Source organism: Cebus imitator, unplaced genomic scaffold (genome assembly GCF_001604975.1).
Source record: "Cebus imitator isolate Cc_AM_T3 unplaced genomic scaffold, Cebus_imitator-1.0 Scaffold126, whole genome shotgun sequence".
In the NCBI taxonomy this organism is placed as follows: domain Eukaryota; kingdom Metazoa; phylum Chordata; class Mammalia; order Primates; family Cebidae; genus Cebus; species Cebus imitator.
The window spans coordinates 1,409,044-1,427,652 of NW_016107441.1; the positions used below are offsets into that span (position 1 = coordinate 1,409,044).

Consider the following 18,609-nt stretch of genomic DNA (forward strand, 5'->3'; position numbering starts at 1 on the left):
CTTCAAACTCCTGTTAATGTTGGTATTTTGACTTCTTCCCATGAATCATTGATGTTCTTAATTGCATCTTGAATGGGGAATTCTCTCTAGAAGGCTCAATTTACATTGCCCAGATCCATCACATAAATCCCTGTCTATGGCAGCTACCACCTCATGGAAATGTATTTATCAAATAGTGGGACTCAAAGTAGAAATTATTCCTTGATCCATGGGCTGCAGAATGAATGTTGTGTTCATAGGCATGAAAACGTTAATATCCTTGTACAACTCCATCACAACTCTTGGGTGAATAGGTGCCTTGTCAATAAGCAGTGATATTTAGAAAGGAATCTTTTTTTTTTTTTTCTTTTAGCAGTAGGTCTCAATAACAGGCTTAAAATATTCAGTAAACAGATGTGCTCTTATCCAGGTTTTATTTTCCCATTTATAGACCACAGAGTAGATTTAGCATAACTCTTAAGGGCCCTAGGATTTTCAGAATGGTGAATGTGTACTGGTTTCAACTTCAAGTCACCAGCTGCATTATCCCCAAACAAGAGAGTCAGCCTTTGAAGATTTGAACTCAGACATTGACTTCTCTTCTCTAGGTATAAAAGCCTTAAATGGCATTTTCTTTCAAAATAAAACTGCTTCATCTGCATTAAAAATCTTTTTTTGGCCGGGCACGGTGGCTCAAGCCTGTAATCCCAGCACTTTGGGAGGCCAAGGCGGGTGGATCACGAGGTCAAGAGATCGAGACCATCCTGGTCAACATGGTGAAACTCCGTCTCTACTAAAACTACAAAAAATTAGCTGGGCATGGTGGTGCGTGCCTGTAATCCCAGCTACTCAGGAGGCTGAGGCAGGAGAATTGCCTGAACCCAGGAGGCGGAGGTTGCGGTGAGCNAGCCTGGCATTGACTTCTCCACTCTACCTATGAAGGACCTAGCTGGCATCATCTTCTAATACAATACCATTTTGTCTACATTGAAGGTCTTTTTTTCTGTAGCCAACTTCATCAATTATCCTAGCTTTAACTTCTGGTTAACTTGCGGCAGCTTCTACATCAGCACTTGATGTTTCAGTTTTCACTCTTATGTTATGGAGATGGCTTCCTTCTTTAAACCTCATGAACCAGCCTCTGCTAGCTTCCAACTTTACTTCTACATCTTTCTCAGCTGTCTCTGCCTTCACAGAATTGAAGAGTGTTAGGGCCTTGCTCTGAATTATGCTTTGGCTTAAGGGAATGTTGTGGCTGGTTTGAACTTCTACCCAGACCACTCACTTTCTTCCTATCAGCAATAAGGGTGTTTTGTTTTTCTACAATAATTTGTGTGTACACTAGAGTAACACTTTTAATTTTCTTTAAGAGCTTTTCCTTTGTATTCAAAACTTGGTTAACTGCTACAAGAGGCCTAGCTTTAAGCCTATCTCAGTTTTTTTACATCCTCATTAAGCTGAATACTTTCTAGCTTTTGGTTTGAAATGAGAGACTTGCCACTCTTCCTTTTACTTAGAGGCCATTGTAGGGTTCTTAACTGACCTAATTTTAATATAGTTTTGTCTCAGGGAATAGGGAGGCCCATGGAGAGGGAGCAAGATGGGGAATAGCTGGTGGGTAGAACAGTCAGAACAACACAATATTTATTAAACTCTCCATCTTCTATGGAAGCAGTTCATTGTTTTCCCAAACAATACAATAGTATTCCCAACAATTACAATAGTAATGTCAAAGATCACTGACTACAGGTCACCATAAGCACATATAATAATTATCAATTTTATTGTGAGAATCATGAAAATTTATGCAGAGACATGAAGTGACCACATGCTTTTGGGAAAAAAGATGCCAGCAGATTTGCTCTACACAGCATTGCCACAAACTTTCAATTTTTTAAAAGTGCAATATTTGGGAATCACAATAAAATTAAGGACAATAAAACAAGGTACACCTGTAGACTGCTGTGGAAGGACACTGATGTGGGCTTCTCGCATCATATAAAGTAGAACAGCATGTACATATCTTCCTTCTGTGGCTCACAGTGGTCATTGGTAGTAGGAGTGACAGCCTGACTTGGAATGTAGATGGCTCAGGACAAACCATTCCCAATAGTGGAAATTAATCAAGGTATAGGTGCTATGCTTTGTCAGTCATGTTCTTGGTATGAACTAGTGAAGGGGCATGAGGCAGAATAGTGAAAAGATAACTAAAAACCAGGCAGTTCTGGGTTTTGAACCCAGATCTAACTCTCAGTTTTCACATTTATTAAAAATATAGCAATGGGTACTTGAGTTGTAAGAGCCATTCTATCTCCCTAATATCATATAAGAAGGCATATATTATGGGATGTTCCTCTCTGAAGTTCTGAGACATAGAAGAGAGTCAGCTGTGAAAGAATTCAGGTTTTGTGAAAGTGACACCTTTGATAGTTTCTTCATGACACCTGTTCACTAGAGAGGGCTGTCGCAAGGTGAGAGTCATGTACAGATGACTGACATGGGAACTGGGGACCCATATCTTCAGGCAGCTCCATAAGGTGGCATTCTGTCAGGAAGATGTTCTGCTGGGCAGGTGGCACCTGTGGGTCATGCTGGGGGTGCCAATGTTTGTGGAAAGAAGAGATCACATTCTGGAATGCTGCCTGGAAGCGGCAAGACAGTAGGTTATAGATAATGGGGTTGACAGCTGAGCTCAGGTAGAAGAAGACACCTGGAATGGAGGGGATTTAAAAAGATGTGCTGAGAAGAACTTGAGTGATGGGCATGAAGGGAGAAGCATAAATATTTACAAAGGCTTAGAATCTTTGTGATTGCCTCTTTTGGAAGTGATAATACATATAAGCCTCTAATTGAGAATACAAAATGCTCTGAATAGATCTTCCACCTGTGCACTTAGCAATCAAACACAAAGATTAAAGCATCTTGGAGTAATTTAGGCTGACATGGGATCTCCCTGAGATGTTCAGCAACTTCCTTTGATCCCTACTTGTTTAATTAAAGAACATGTTTCCATAACATGAATGAAAGATGCTTAAATATCAGAGGGAAGAGAAATATTTGTATCTCACTGGAATTTTACTTAAATATATAATTTGGAATTGCAAGTAATGGAAGAAGGTAAATCAGCCAAGGCTTATTCCCTTCTGAGATTCCTTATAATGCTAAGATATGGCTTCAAAGAAATGTTCCCTAGTGTGCTGTTCCTACCTACCCTTTTCCCTTCATGGCTCCTCCACCTTTTGAATAATTGTATTTTAGCATTTATTTCCTCTACCAATTACCCTTCACATTGTCATTTACCTGTTTGGAATACACTCTATTTTATTGCCTTTTAAATTTTATTTCTCTAACCCAAAATAAGCCCAAGTTTGGGAATCAGAGGACCTAGTTTCTGATCTGGACCCTGACATATCCTGTGGGCTTAGATGAACCCTGGCACTTCAGTTTCTTTCTCTGTAAAATGGGAATGCAACTTCCAGCCTAACCTACCTCCCTGGGTTGTTGTGAGGGTAAAGTTAAGTTACCAACCACAGAGAGGCTGAGAATGGCTAAGAATGTAAAACAAGTGATAGGTACTATTGCCAACAGGTTCCTTGTTGTCCTCATTGATGTAGTTCAGGACATTCAGAGTGCCATATGCCTTGTTTACAGAATGGACATGGAAGAATATTAAAGAAGAACATTTTTATATATTGATGCTATTTGCTCATTCAAGAAATAAATACTGACTTAACTTTTATTATGTGCCATGAACTTCAAGGCACATTGAGAGACAGTGAATTTAGACTTTGTTCTCCAAGGTCTTGGAATAGTACTGCAGAAACAAGATTTATGTTTAAATTAAATAATTAACAATACAACAATACCAAGCAGTATCTGTTAAGAACAAATATGAGCTACCAATCATGCTATATAGCAATTTATATGATAGCAGAAACATAAGGACTGTGATGGCCATAAAAGATTTAGTTGGGGGTGACTGAACCCTAGCTAGGCCTTGAAATGGGAAAGAGATAGTTGAGGAAGACAGGAGAGGGTTTAGCAGGTAGAGGGCACAGCACACACAAATATTCAGAGGCAGGAATCGCCATATTGTGCAGAAATAATGTCCAGAACTCTGTAATTAACCAGTTTGATATGTATATTGTCTATGAATAAAAATAATATAAGTTGAAGGATTAAAAGGCAAGTTGGGGGTATTTTCTTTTTTCCTTTTTTTTTTTTTTTGACAGAGTCTCACTCTGTCACCAGGCTGGAATGCCATAGTACAATCTCAGCTCATTGCAACCTCCAGCTCCCGGGTTCAAGTGATTCTCCTGCTTCAGCCTCCCAAGTAGCTGGGACTACAGGCACGTGCTACTGTGGCCAGATAATTTTTTTTTTTTGTATGTTTAGTAGAGATGGGGTTTCACCATTTTGGCCAGGATGGCCTTGATCTCTTGACCTCGTAATCCACCTGCCTTGGCCTCCCAAAGTGCTGGGATTACAGGCATGAGCCACCACGCCTGGCCCATTGGGGTTTTTTTTCTGTAGGGTTTAAGAGATTTAGATTTAATCTAATATGCAATATAAAAAAGGGGGAGATGGTATCTAAACAGGAAAATGTCGTTATTAAAGCTATAACTCAAAAATCGTAAGGTAATTGCCTTGATGCTTCCAGAGGTATGTACTCAACTAGTCAAGTCACATTTGACCTTGTAGTGCTTTCTCATGTATTTAAACATTTCTGTTTTCGGCAGATTAACCAAAATGATTAACTAAGAGGTATACGTATTTTTGAGCTTTGGTTGCAAATGGACGAACAGGAAAGCACTAATGTCCAGGAATCAGCTATACATCAGGCTGCTGAGCACAAGAAAAGACAGTGACAGAAAATAGATAACACACACAGTATTCAGCATAGATGTCATTGTTTTTGCTTTGTGCACATCTGAAGCTTAACTTGTAAAAGCTGATCTTATCTTTTCTTTCTGTTGATGTCTTGAATAATCTAATGAGACCATAGAATCAGCCAGTGACCAGCAGAGGTTGGGGGGCGGCGGGCAGAAGAGGTCTGAGCCTAAGGCTAACGCTGAATTAGCTGTCAGTGACTGAAAAAGAAGGACCTGGAGGGGGGAGCATTCTCTGCTCCATTTTAGAAAGAACACTGAATTTGAAGTTAGAAGACTTAGATGTTTTATTTGTTAGCTAAGTGCCTCATGGCAAATCATTTCTTCTTGTGGACGTGTTTTATTTTTGACTATACAAGGTTAATCATAATATCTACCTAATGACCTTGTTGTGATGGTTACAGAAAGATATACAGCAGTTACAGCTTAAAAAGCTCTTTAATATCTATTGCTGCATTTGATTCTTACCATCTGTCCAATAATGCCAGCAGGCATTATTGCCATTTTACAATTGAGGAAACTTTGGTGTGAAGGCAGGCACATTCTCCAGATTACTCAGAATAGCAATGGTGAAATTGGGGAGCAAATTCATATCCTCTGACTTACTGATCTTTCCACCATGGTTTCCACAATATTCTATGGTATTCTCAACAAGCAGAGTTATAGAAGCCTAAAAGGAGAACTTGATGACCTACAAATACCTTCTCATTTTCCTTCATGAGGATCTAATACTTCCCGAAGGCAATATGAGATTTTAGGGACGTGGGCGTTTATTAAGTACCAACCAACACAATTGTATGGCCATTTGAAGGATAACCAAAGAAATCACTCCTTGATTGTTTTCCTTCTCTAATTATCACACTTAGAGTTGAGGTTTTCCATAAAGTAGCCTTGCAAATAGTGATCTGGTATATATATGTATATATTTGGACTAGTACCAAACATAATCAATCTTTGAATAAAAGAAAAATCAAATGTCTTCATTATAGCACGGCAGATCCCCACAATAAATTGGTGTACTTAGGCACCTAAGCAAGATGAAGAAGGAGGTGCTGTTACCCGAATACTAGTCATGCAACCAGTCCAGCTAAGGTTTTACCTGACACCACGTGGATGAGGTTGAACACCGCAGCCAGGGATTCAGTCCACTCCTCCACAAAGCTGAAGAAGAGTCGATCAATGTGGAACGGGGCCCAGCAGATAGCAAACACTAAGACCAAGACAACTGAAAAAAAAAAAAAAAAAAGATAAATGGGAGAGCAGAAGGCAGTCTGTGCAAGCGTAGGTATACAATGCTCACTCTGAGTCAGTCATTTCTTCCAGCAGGTTTTCCCTTCACCTTTGTTAAGCTACAATGGTTATATAGGCAAACTAGATCCCAAAGAGCCTCAGTACAGAATATTTAAAATATAAGAATGAATTGTATAAGATCTAGGATCAGTTTTCCATAGGATTATATCAGATTTCTTGTATAATGTAAAACATTTTAGAACATTTAAAATACTACTTAGTTTATTTTAAAGTCCTGAAAACATTTTATTGTGAAAGATAGATAAATAATAAACTGTTAAATGTATATATGATTTTATTTTGTTATTATGGGAATAATTAGAAGTTACTTTGAATTCAGTAATTTACAATTCTGTAATGGGTAAGGCAAAAGGCAAAGGAGAAAGAAGAGATCGAACAGCCACAAGCATAATAGTACTTTACAAGTATTGTTTGATTGGAAGGGATGTGTCTCTAATATTTTAAATTGCTACAGTGTAGAATTCCTTCCAATTCTTATTTTCATCCTGAAAACGGAGACTCGTATTACTGTAGTTTCTCTTTGGGGCATTTAAGCTCCACAAATTTTTAAAAAAATCACTTTATTTCCCTTTTGAAGCTGTAAATACTTTCCTTTGCTATGACATGATGCTTGGGATTTGCCTAAAGATTGTCTTTTGGGGCTAGGGGGGAGATAAGGGTACATATGAAACAAGATTAGCTATGTGGTGATACTTTTTGAGGCTGAGTGTTGGGTACATGGGCATTCATTTTACAGTTTTCTGTACTTGTGTACACATATGAAGTTTTCTTAGTAAATAGTATTATACATACATTTCCTGTTGGCATTAAAATCATTCAGAGTGAGTTGTTTGCCTGTGTGATATGGTTTCAAAGATATCTGTAGGTTTCTACCGAATTTGTCAACCCAAGAAAAGGTCCTAATCTGTTCACTACTGCCTACACTCCTCTTTAATTAAAACTTTAATTCCTATTGGGCATGGTGGCTCAGGCCTCTAATCCCAGCACTTTGGGAGGCCGAGGCAGGCGGATCACCTGAGGTCAGGAGTTCGAGAGCTGCCTGGCCAATGTGGTAAAACTAAAAACACAAAAATGTCCCTACTAAAAATGTCTCTACTAACAATACAAAAATCAGCCAGGTGTGGTGGCACAAGCCCGTAATCCCAGCTACTCGGGAGGCTGAGGCAGAAGAATCGCTTGAACCTGGGAGGTAGAATTTATAGTGAGCTGAGATTGTGCCACTGCACACCAGCCTGGGCAACAGAGCAAGACTCTGTCTCATAAACAAACAAACAAACAAACAAACCCAACTTTAATTCCTGTTAAAATTGAACCCCCTCCCAAGGCAAACACTTTATATATATTCTGTTATTGTTACTGTGACTTTAATACGAGTGAGCTTCATGTCTTTTTGTGAGAATAGATTATGACCAATGAGAAAAGGAGAGAGATAATGAAAAAACTGTGTTTCTTAATAGGGAAAGTCAAATGCCAATAGGAGCTGAAATATTTCCCAGAAGATAACTCTTAGAATCAAAAAGAGCCCTTTTGGGGACCTCGGAGTTTATTTTTTGTTCACAAATGCTGTATAGCTACAGTGAATGTTTCATATGCATATTAGCCCAGAGGATTCATTTCTTCTAAACTTTAGATTTTGATTTGCAAAATATAAATCTCCTTTCCCTCATCAGTAATTCTCATACAGTAGTGCTGCATCATATATTTTTATAACATTCTTTTGGGATAGTGTGGCTCAGTACAGTGAATTTCTTAAAAGATCTTATTTATTCAAAAATATACTGTTTGAAACAAAGTTATACAATGTCATATGTGAAATGACTACTTAGAGATGCTTGCTAGATGTTCTTAATCTGTAACTGAAAGATCCCATGGAGTCTTTGAGTATTGGGGTTGGTTCATTACCTCCTGAAATGAATTGTAAAATCTTTTGTGTATGCGTATTTGTTCATATTTTTTTTTGAATGAACACTCCACAGCTTTCATCACATTTTAAAAGAAATCCATAATACAAATAGGTTAAAAACCTGCTCATTCCACAGAGGGGGAAAGTGAGGCCCAAAGGCTCAGAAAGTGAATGTAATTTACCAAACACCACACAGAGTGTATTTCAGTGGATGAAACTGAGCATGTTGTTTTGAGGGTTCAAAACCAAAAATGAAGCAAAACAGACAGGTCCTAGAAGCTTGATGAAGCAAAGGAAGACAGGTCACCTAGCATCGATACAGACCATTAACGAGGGGTCTTCATTATATATCTCTCCTCTTTGCTCCTTCATCTTAATCTACTCTCATAAATACTCTGTTTCAGGATAAATTTGAACCTACCCTCAGCAGCACGTAGTCGTTACCAAATGCAACTCCTTCGCGCTTACAAACAAAACAAAACAAAAAACGAAATGGAGCACTTACACAGCATCTTGGTGACTGGTTTTCTGCAGGGTCTTTGAATATTTACGGTACCTTCATCTGCCTCAAGAGATTTGTCTTTCTTTAGCTGAAAGGAAAGTAAGTTGAGAGAGATGGTAAGAAAGAGAAATATTTTTCCTCCTGTTAAAAGCTGAGAAACCTAACTCTATCCCTTTTTTGAAGAAAGAAAAACTAGGACCTAGAGAAATGTGAGAATATGTCAAATGTTTAACAGTATGTTGAAGGTGGAATTGAATTCAGGTCATCTACTCAACTGGATAAATGAGTGTGACCAAGTAATAGTGCAACCATTTTTCATATACAGTTACGTGGAACCCTGGCTATGTATCATGTTAATAGGTGTTCCATGAAAATTTAAAATTCTGAAGTTCAGGAAAAACTAGAAGGGCTTTTCAATTCATTCATTCACTCATTCCTAATTATTAGACATCTGTTAAAGAGAAATCCCTCTGCTATGTGGTAGATTAGTAGTAGAAAACAAAAACAGGAATGTTTCTTGTCACATCAGTATTTACTGTGGATCTTCTCAGAGACTTAAATCTGGTGATGAGCATTATGAATTTTCAAGAGGGATAGTGTATTGACTTTCCATTTACCTTCCTGCTACTTTCCACACACATCGCCTACCCACATCCCAGCCAAAAGGGGGATAGTGCTTCTTTGACTAAGCAATATCTTCCCTTACCCATTTTCAGTGGATTACCTTGTACCATGTGACAAACACAAATTGAGAAATGTTGTTTTAATATTACAGTAATATTAATTACTGAAAAGAGTATATGTGTTTCTGAGTTAAGATGTTTAAAATGTATTTATCCTTTTTGGAAGATAATAGAGATCCTTAATGTAGCATTTGAAAATTTCAGCTATCAACACTACTTGTATGCACAATTTTTCTTGCCCAGTTCAAGTCCTGCATGTTCCTGAAAGACTTTGATGGCCAGTTTAGCCCATTGTCCTCTCCTTCCTTTGAACTCCCACGACACTGAAGATCTGCATCATCCATTCAGTTGTGGAAGTTTTTCTCTTTATTCTACAATTTTTTTAATTTGTGAGGATGCTTGTACAAATAAAGGAAGCTTTAAAAACTCATGATAAAACACCATCAAATATCCAAAAGTTAGTATAGTATAGTACATAGTTAACATACATATTTGCTTGCTGGTTCTCTAGAATTTATCTCTTTCTTCTCTTACTGATAGTACCCTAATTTTCCCTTAGGGAATGTACTTCTTCCCCATTCTTAGTCTTTAATTTGAATAGAAATATTATTCAACTTCAACTCCAGATATATATGTCCCTAAATAATTTAGCCAATCAGCTTGTCCTCTCCTCCAGTCACAATGATTGAATAATGGGGGCCAATGAGATTTCAGATATTTTCTTTTACTTCTGGGGATATAAGTTTTTATTTCTTTTTTATTGGGACTGCCAGAGGGAGTCCTTCTCTGCCAATGAGGTGTGGAATTACAAAAGTTACTTTTCTTTCTATCGCAAAGAAAAAGTGCTTGGGGCCACCAAAGGATGACTGTATGCAGTTTGAGGTTGAAACCAACAATATAGAAAAAAGAGCAAAGAAACAGAAATAAAGCTAGTTTTATAATGAGATTGTGTGTTTTATTTAATTAATCTTCACCAAGAGGTAGCTCTGCTTCTGAACTGTTCATGTCTGCGTTCCCCCTTGAGATTTACCCAGAGTTGGAGTCTCTCATCAGCAATGTAAAAAGTCCAGGCTAATTGATTGAGGCCATCAGATTGGAGGATAATTTAACTTAATTTATATAGTCATGGCGGTAGATTAGAACCAGTCTATTTAGTTACAGGAGATAGATTCTAATTCAAGGTAAGGAAGAAATTGTTATTATGTGCAATAATGGAACAAACTACTGTAAGAAGCAATAATCTTCCGGGGCTAGACAGCATTTTGAAGGAATATGTCAGAAAAGATATTTAAAATTAAATAGACTTGGAAGAGTAGGTCATTAAAAGTTGCCTCTAAACTTCAGCAAATCCACATCAGGTCTTCCTAACAAACATATATGCCCTTTGCAGTTCGGTAGCACTCAGGACCACATGGGCCCCAAAGTACCCTCTTGGATAATGAATAAACCTGGCCATTTGTCTCTTGAATACATTGGAGTGCTCTACATGTATCTGTGCCTTCATAAAGTAAAGAATTAAAGACTCTGTGAGGTTAGGACCAGACAGGAAAATTCTGAAGGCAAAAAGTGTTATTAATACAATAGTAGAACAAAATACTGCAGGTACAGTGCTTATCTCAGTGCCTGGCACATGATACTCAGCAAATTGTTTATTATTGCTATTATTGTGATTCTGATTATTATCTTGAGCATACTAAAGAGACATCAGAAAAACTGAAATTTAAAAACAGAGTTGTTTGTGGATATATGAGGAGTTACTTTTGTGAAGTACTGAGACCCTTCTAGAAATTCTTCTCTCATGTTGCCAGTCACTCACAGGGAGTGCTTGTACTGATACAAAGAAAGAGGCAGATACACTGAGAAGAAAAACACATTTAAGGTTAGACCAATGCACCAAACTTCAAACTTCACTAACTCATTTAGATTAAATCTATTAAAAGTTCTAATTATTTCATGCATTTAAAAAAGATTGTGGTTTTTACAAGATGCAGTTATTCTATTTTTTTATTTCGGTCAATAATTAAGAACAATAAAAAATACTTAGATCTGTTAGTCACTTCCTGAGTTGTGTTTAACAATTCTCAATGGTAATTTCTCCACCCAAAGGAACAATTTTTAAAAATCAAACATCAAACAAATAGTCCACACAATTCTTCTATAAACAGGCTTCCTGTAGAAGCATAGTTTACACTAAAAAGAAAATCATGTGCTGATGAATTATTGCTTATTTTGTAGCTTCATTGGTTTATAATGACACAGCTAGCTAACTAGAGGAAGAACGAAAAATTGATTACTTATGTATGGTGTACACTGTTCCAACAGAATGTGGAGTGGTTGCTAGAATAGAACAGAATCAAAACGGTTTGCCTAGCCACCATTAAGTGCTGCTTTATCATTGAATAATTTAACTTCGCTACAGATGTTTAGTAAAGTAGATATTCAACCATTCATTATTCTTCGCCACCCCAAAACTTTTTTTTTACAACTCAGGTTAAAAAACGAGGAGTGAAAAATTGTGATTGCTATTAATAAATATGGTGATTACTAAAAGTTGTTACTATTACTAAATAGTGTGATTACTAAAAATTGTGATTACCTTCTTTAGCTACATAAGAGCAAAGTGAAAGGGAGGTTTGTGAGGTTATTATTCAGGTGGATTCATTATGCTGATCATTTTTTTTATACTGCTTGAAATCACCCCACCAGATGTTCATTTACGTAGTTTGTGGGACTTAGTTTCAGAATACAAGATTATAATATAGGTTTTGTGTAAATATCCCTATAATCTTAACACAATATATTTACTAAACAAAAAAAATTTAAAAATCAGTGCAACCCTGTGTTAGCATGATTGAATTTTGCTGCAATTCATCCATCCATCCTTAACAGCTCAGTCATGAATGCAGCATGCAGGAGATGTAAGAACTAAACCAGACTGTCACCAGAACTTCCTCCCAGATGAAGAGGAACTTGCCCTAGAATTGTCTGTTTTCTATCTCAACAATGTTCAAACCCTGGAGAGCAGCTCAGTAGTGGCTGTGTTCCGGAATGATGCCGCATGACTGAATGTTGAGCTGTGAGGACAGATATGGCTTTCCTCTTCTTCTCTCGTTGGGTGATTTCATCAGCCTTGACTTTGCTGCCTTCTGAAGCAATGGGTCCCAGAGTCAATCACACCTTCAAACTTTTCAACAGAGTCAATCTTAACAATCATTAGGATTGCTTGGTATCTTTGAGATGATATTGTCAAGCCTTCTTTTTTTTTTTTTTTTTTTTAAGGTAGAGAGGCTAAAGCCCAGAAATAAAGGAAGTAATTTAACCTCATTCATTCACTGAGCTTATAGGAGAAAAAAATTAAGGAATCCACAAATATGGAATTATAAATTGTAATGAAGGAAAATCACTGAGAGCTATAAGCACCTACAACAGCAAACAGGAATGTTCAGGGAATTTGGGAGAGCTTCTCTGAGGAAATGTGATTGAAGTATGACATAAAAAATAAATGAGAGTTAGAAAGGCAAAAGTTGTAGTGGTGGCAGACAGTAGGAACATTTCAGGCTATAGGTATAGTGTACATAAAGGCCCTGAGGTCAGTGACACAGAGTAGGTCCTACTTTTCCTGACTCTCAATATAGAGATTTTTTAATTCTTCTAGGATTAACTTTCTAAGCAGTTAGTTTCTTTCCTGGTGTCCTCTGGTACACTGGATAACAGCTCATCCTTCCCGAAAACAGGCTGTCAAAGGTTGCATTGCATATGCAAAGCAAACCAGGGTGGTTTTTAAACTTTTTGTCTGAACTGTCACTTAGCTCCTGATATAAAGTAGCCATGGATTTTTTTAATAATAAAACACAATGAAACTGATTGTAACAGATTGGAAGAGAAAATGTGCATTTCCTACTCAAAGTTAAATATTTTTCCCAAATTTACTCCATATAGGTGATTGATTGACATTGGAAGAGATAATACTAAGTTCTGGATGGGTATTTCTCATAAGACTTTCTCTGGAATTGTATAGAAGTCTTTTCCCCTCAGTGAGATGTGTAGGACATTCTTAAGACATGTCTGTGAGCTAGTGCAGGGTGGCACATGTCTCTGGGAATACAGGTGCCAGACCTCCAGGAGGGGACTGGCACAGCTCTCTGCCTAATTAGATTTACTCTTGTGCCCAGATGTCTGTGACACTTAGAATTTGTACTTCCTACTTAGGCCCTGCTATTCACTTTAGGGACAATAGGTATTCAAAAGGACTACCAGTGGGACACTCAATTCTGACAATCACCTTCTCAGAGATGGACTGAAATAGGACTATATTAGTTGTCACATAATAATGTATGATGTCAGAGCCATCTCAAAGCAATTGATGTGAGTGTGATGTCTGCTTGTCCACTCATTTAAACTTTACATTGCTTCAGCTCACAGGAGTTTTTTTTTTTTTTTTTTTTTTTTTTTTTTTTTTTGGGTTCCTGGTCCATTTCCTTCTCTAATTACCATGGCAGTTATTTTATACCTTCACTATTGTCCTTAATCACTTTTTTTTTTTTTTTTTTTTTTTTTTCTTTTTTTAAAGGAATTATAGACTGTTAGAGCTAGAGGGGACATAGATATGATCTGATGTGACCTTTACATTTTATAAATGGGAAAACTAATTCCAGGAGAATTTTGTGGCTTGCCTAAAGGCATATTATGTGTCAGCTGTAGATCTAGGAGTCTAAATGGTTTCATAACTGTTTACTACGCAAGCTATAATACCTCCCTTAAGTGGTGGTAAAATTGTCATTGTCAAGAACTTTTCTCTTGAATGAATTTAGGTACAGAATATACCAGGAGAGGAAATATATAGGCTCATTATCAAAAATAGTTTCTCTCAGCTAATTTAGACAACGCCCTCTCTGAAAATGAAATCAGTTTACCACCACACACATAGGAAAATAATCTCTAATTATATAAGATATGTTGCAAAATAAGTGATACCTTTTTCTTAATTTCAGATAGCTTTTACTTCCTTATCTCTCAATCTGCACCTGCTCAAAAGAAGCTCAAGTTATCTTAGTCAGATCATTTATATATATATGTATGACTGAGGTAACTTGAGCTTACACACACACGCACACACACACACACACACACACATATACACACACATATATGCTGAGAGAAACTATTTTTGATAGGAGTAGGAATGAGTCTATATAATTCCTCTCCTGGTATACGTGTGTATGTGTATGTGTGTGTGTGTGTATATATGTTTGTGTGTGTGTGTATATATATGGTTTTATTTTGTTTTGTTTTAATCTCATTTTAACCAACAGTTCAGAGCAACCACAAGGAAAGGTCTGACTTTAAAACTGAATACCTGTCTTGGACTATAAAATAGGCAGAGATAGTTTGTATTATACTCAGATCAAGCTGATATAGAGGGAAATCTCAACGCAGGCAGTGGCCAGGCACTGGAAAGTTACAACAGGATGTGGAGGAGTCTCTCAAGGTGTGGCCACCTCACCCCAGATCGACTGATGTGCTTATTTAAAATGAGGCCCCACCTCAGACCTACTGAATCCCATTTTCCTGGGGCTGAAGTATGCATACTGCTACCCAAAGTAAGTTTTCTAGGTGATTCTTAGGAACATTTAGATATGAGAAACCCAAGAACAGAGGGAAGAAAAATAGAGGATGAGTGAAAAAAAATAATTAATAGTTGTGTTTACTACTCCTCTAATTTGAGGCAAGTCCTTTAATGTCTCAATTTCCCATCTGAACTCATTCTATTTTTCTCTTTGTTCCCTTCCATTTCTGAATTTCCCCAATTCCAAGTTTTCCTCTGAACTTTGAGCCTGTGAAAAAAGAAGAGATGGCCAGCCAGCCTGGATACTCACTCTGAGCCCCATGAGGTAGTAGAGGACACTGATGACAGTCATGGGAAGGATGTAGAATAGGAAGGAGGTGACCTGGATGATGAAATTGTAGATCCACATGGGCTTGATGACTGTACAGGTGGCTGAGCCTGGGATCAGGGACCCATTGGGGAAGTAGTGGAACTTGATGCCGTGGATGCTGGTGTTGGGCAGGGAGGAGAGCACAGAGAAGCCCCAGACGAAGCCGAGGATCCTGAGGGCCCGGCTCCGGGTGCTCTCCAGCTTGGCGCGGAATGGGTGTAGGACGGCCATGTAGCGCTCCACGCTGACCGTGGTGACGCTGAGGATGGAGGCAAAGCACACGATCTCAAAGAGGGCCGTCTTGAAGTAGCAGCCTACGGGCCCAAGCAAGAAGGGGTAGTTGCGCCACATCTCATAGACTTCCAGGGGCATTCCAAGAAGCAGGACCAGGAGATCAGAGACCGCCAGGCTGAAGAGGTAGTAGTTGGTGGGTGTCTTCATAGCCTGGTGCTGCAGAATCACCAGGCACACCAGGACATTGCCAATGACCCCCACCACAAAAATCGGCACGTACACCACAGATACGGGGAGGAAGAAGTGGCTGCGCCGAGGGCCGCAGAGGAAGGCCAGATACTCCTCAGTGCTGTTCAGGTGTTTCTGGAATGGATCTTCCAGTTTCTGCTGGTGGATCCAGGAAGCATTCTGAAGTTTTTCCTTTCCTGACATCAAAATTCAAGACCTGAGCTTCCCCGATACAAGGCTCTGTTTCAGGCTGAGCAAGAAACGAGAAAAAAAGAAGAAAAGAGAGAGAGAGAAAGAGAGAGACAGACAGCAATCAGGAAAAGCACAGGCTCAGTGAGGGAGGCTGGGAGACACTGTTTCAGCCTCAAGGTTAGGCTGCCTGGACCGCGATCCTTTCTGAAGAGCCGCCGAGACACAAGCCCCTCCCTTCGGCAGGCTGAGTGCCAATGAGAGTGTCAGGCTGCACTAGAAGAGGGGATTGCTGGCTTCGTGTCAGGGAGCAGAGGAGGAGGCAGAGACCTCTCTCAGAACGGGAAGGAGCTGAGAAAGCAGAGCTGACACAGAGGGGGCCGCTCTAACTTCCTCGGTGGGCACTTTGAGCAACGCATGTTGCAAAGTTGTGGGAATCTGGGTAGACGTAGGAATTAAAGTTGCAGTGTCATGGGCAAAAGAGTATCAATTTCCATTGATCCTTGTCAGTTGCACGGCATGGTGAAAATGGGAGATCAATAGATTTCTCAAGTTATCTTGTTCCACTGGAAATTCGGGGCTCTCTGGGGAAAACATGATCAATGTGACTTTGGTTTTGACTTCATCAACAATAGAATCCAAAGCCTAAAGGGCACGTGCGCAGTGCCTAGCCCTGACTGCTAACTGACTCTTCAGACTCTTTTAGCAGAGTTTTGCTGTAAGCAGAAGGCAAATGGACTTCAGAACCAGGAACATCCATAGAATTTTAGGAAAGTTGCAGTTACCCAAACTCTTAGAGGCTCGTTTCCTTATCTGCATCATTAATTTGATCGTGTTCCACAAATAACTTCTTGAGGATTCACTGTGTGCCAGGCAATGTTCTAAGCTTTGTAGAAACATCAACGTACAAGCAAGACAAGGCATCTGCCCTCGTGGAGCTTTTCTTACAGTAGGTAATTCTGAAAACATGCAAGTAAATGAATACATTAATCATATAATTTCAGACAGGAATTGATAAATAATTATCAAGGATGGTGAAAGGAAACATATCTCAGGAGGTATCACTTTAGCTGAGGTTTGAGTAATGAAGTCAGTCATGAAAGAGCTAAGGAAAGCGTATTACTCAGCAAAAGCAATAGGTAGCGCAAAGGTCCTGGGGCAGAAACAAGCTTGATATGTTTTAAAAATATCAGACCACAATAACTGGAATTTAATAAGTGGTTAGCAAAGTAGATTCAAGTGGCTGGCAGGTACAGGTTCACGTAAACTCTTAAAGGCTGTGGAAGAGAGTTTGGCTTTGATTCAAACTGCAGGGAGAAGTCTGTAAAGGATTTTGCACTGGAGAATTAACAAGGGAGAAATTTTAACAGAAGGTAGGTAAGAGGCTAGTAAGACATAGTAGTGGCTTGGATTCTACAAGCAGTGGAGTTGAGAGATTTCTTTGGATTTAGGAGTATTTTTGCAGGGGATAATACTTTTTATGGTCATTGAGAAGACTAAATTATATATAACAAAGCAACTTATACTTAAGAGATGCTCGCTAAATGTTAATTTTTCTTTCCCTTTTATTTGTTAAATCAGATGATGACATTAAAAATTAGAGAGGGAAAGTGACTCGTCCAAGGATAAGCCATCCATCAAGTTATAATAGTGTATGCTGCTATAACAAATGATTGCCATATCTTGGTGGGTTTTTTTCTTTTGTTTGTTTGTTGTTTGTTTTTGAGACAGAGTCTCGCTCTGTCACCAGGTGCCAGGCTGGAGTGCAGTGGCACAATCTCAGCTCACTGCAAACTCCGCCTCCCAGGGTCAAGCAATTCTCCTGCCTCAGCCTCCCGAGTAGACGGGACTACAGTCATGCACCACCACGCCCAACTAATTTTTGTAGTTTTAGTAGAGACAGGGTTTCACCATGTTGGCCAGGATGGTCTCGATCTCTTGACCTCATGATCCTCCCGCCTCGGTCTCCCAAAGTGCTGAGATTACAGGCGTGATGGTGGTTTTAAACAATAAAGATGTACTTCTCTCATACTTCAAATGTATTGAGAATCTGTCTCATGCTATACTTACTCTAAAACCCAGGCTGATGCAGTGGGTTTTAGCTGGAATTTTGATGATCATTGTGATCGAGGAAAAGAGAACTCTAGATGGTCTTAATTAGAGGCTCTAGCCCAAAAGCAAGTAACTCATTGCCACTTTTACTCACAGCTCATTGACCAAGGTTAATCATATGTACCTGCTCAACCACAGCAGGGTCAGGAAGTGCTGTCTTAGCATATGCACAGAATATTGAAAACTAGAAAAAATTGATGAATAACATTAATAATAATTATAGATATGCAATAGTTATTGCAGAGCCAGAATTAGAGCCCTCTAGTTAACGGCAAGTTTTGTTGTTAAAATTACTGTTTACAAACTTTAATATATTTTTCTGATGAAATAGGAAAAGTTTAATAAAAATATCTCATTTAGATGTAAGGATCTTTAAAATTATAAGGGCGTACAGTGGCATAATATAAACAGCATTGTGGAAGATGGAAAATATTTCTTTCTTTTTAAAAAAATATTTTTCCATAAGTTATTGGGGTGCAGGTAGTATTTGGTTACATGAATAAGTTCTTTAGTGGAGATTTGTGAGAACCTGGTGCACCCATCACCCGAGCAGTATACACTGCACCATATTTGTTGTCTTTTATCCCTCACCCCCTCCTACTCTCCCCACCAAGTCCCCAAGTTCCCAAAGTCTATTGTATCA

The 18,609-nt window shown here is 38.6% G+C and overlaps 1 protein-coding gene across 2 annotated transcripts; it reads right to left on the reverse strand.

Annotated features, from left to right (window-relative positions):
* Positions 1 to 1,729: 1,729 nt before the first annotated feature.
* NMUR2 (neuromedin U receptor 2) lies at positions 1,730 to 16,187 on the reverse strand. 2 transcript variants are annotated; one of them, XM_017540524.2, is made up of 4 exons: positions 15,144 to 16,183; positions 8,588 to 8,672; positions 5,968 to 6,093; positions 1,730 to 2,689 (listed from the first exon to the last, which is right to left on the reverse strand). In XM_017540524.2, exons 1-4 carry the CDS (start codon positions 15,867 to 15,869, stop codon positions 2,415 to 2,417), a joined length of 1,212 nt encoding a protein of 403 aa, XP_017396013.1. In that variant the 5' UTR covers positions 15,870 to 16,183; the 3' UTR covers positions 1,730 to 2,414. The 2 variants fall into 2 exon arrangements, with proteins under 2 accessions (XP_017396013.1, XP_037598677.1); XM_037742749.1 differs by having other exon boundaries at positions 2,480 to 2,621; positions 15,144 to 16,187.
* Between the last annotated feature and the right edge of the window lie 2,422 nt (positions 16,188 to 18,609).

What these genes read in the sequence shown, in the direction of transcription:
- NMUR2 (XM_017540524.2), bottom strand. Translation starts at nt 15,869, where the DNA reads ATGTCAGGAAAGGAAAAACTTCAGAATGCTTCCTGGATCCACCAGCAG. An exon ending in ACCAGTCACCAAGATGCTGT is followed by an intron (nt 6,094 to 8,587) that starts GTAAGTGCTCCA and finishes TTTTTTTTTCAG; the next exon opens with TTGTCTTGGTCTTAGTGTTT. An exon ending in CCTCATCCACGTGGTGTCAG is followed by an intron (nt 2,690 to 5,967) that starts GTAAAACCTTAG and finishes CCTCCATTCCAG; the next exon opens with GTGTCTTCTTCTACCTGAGC.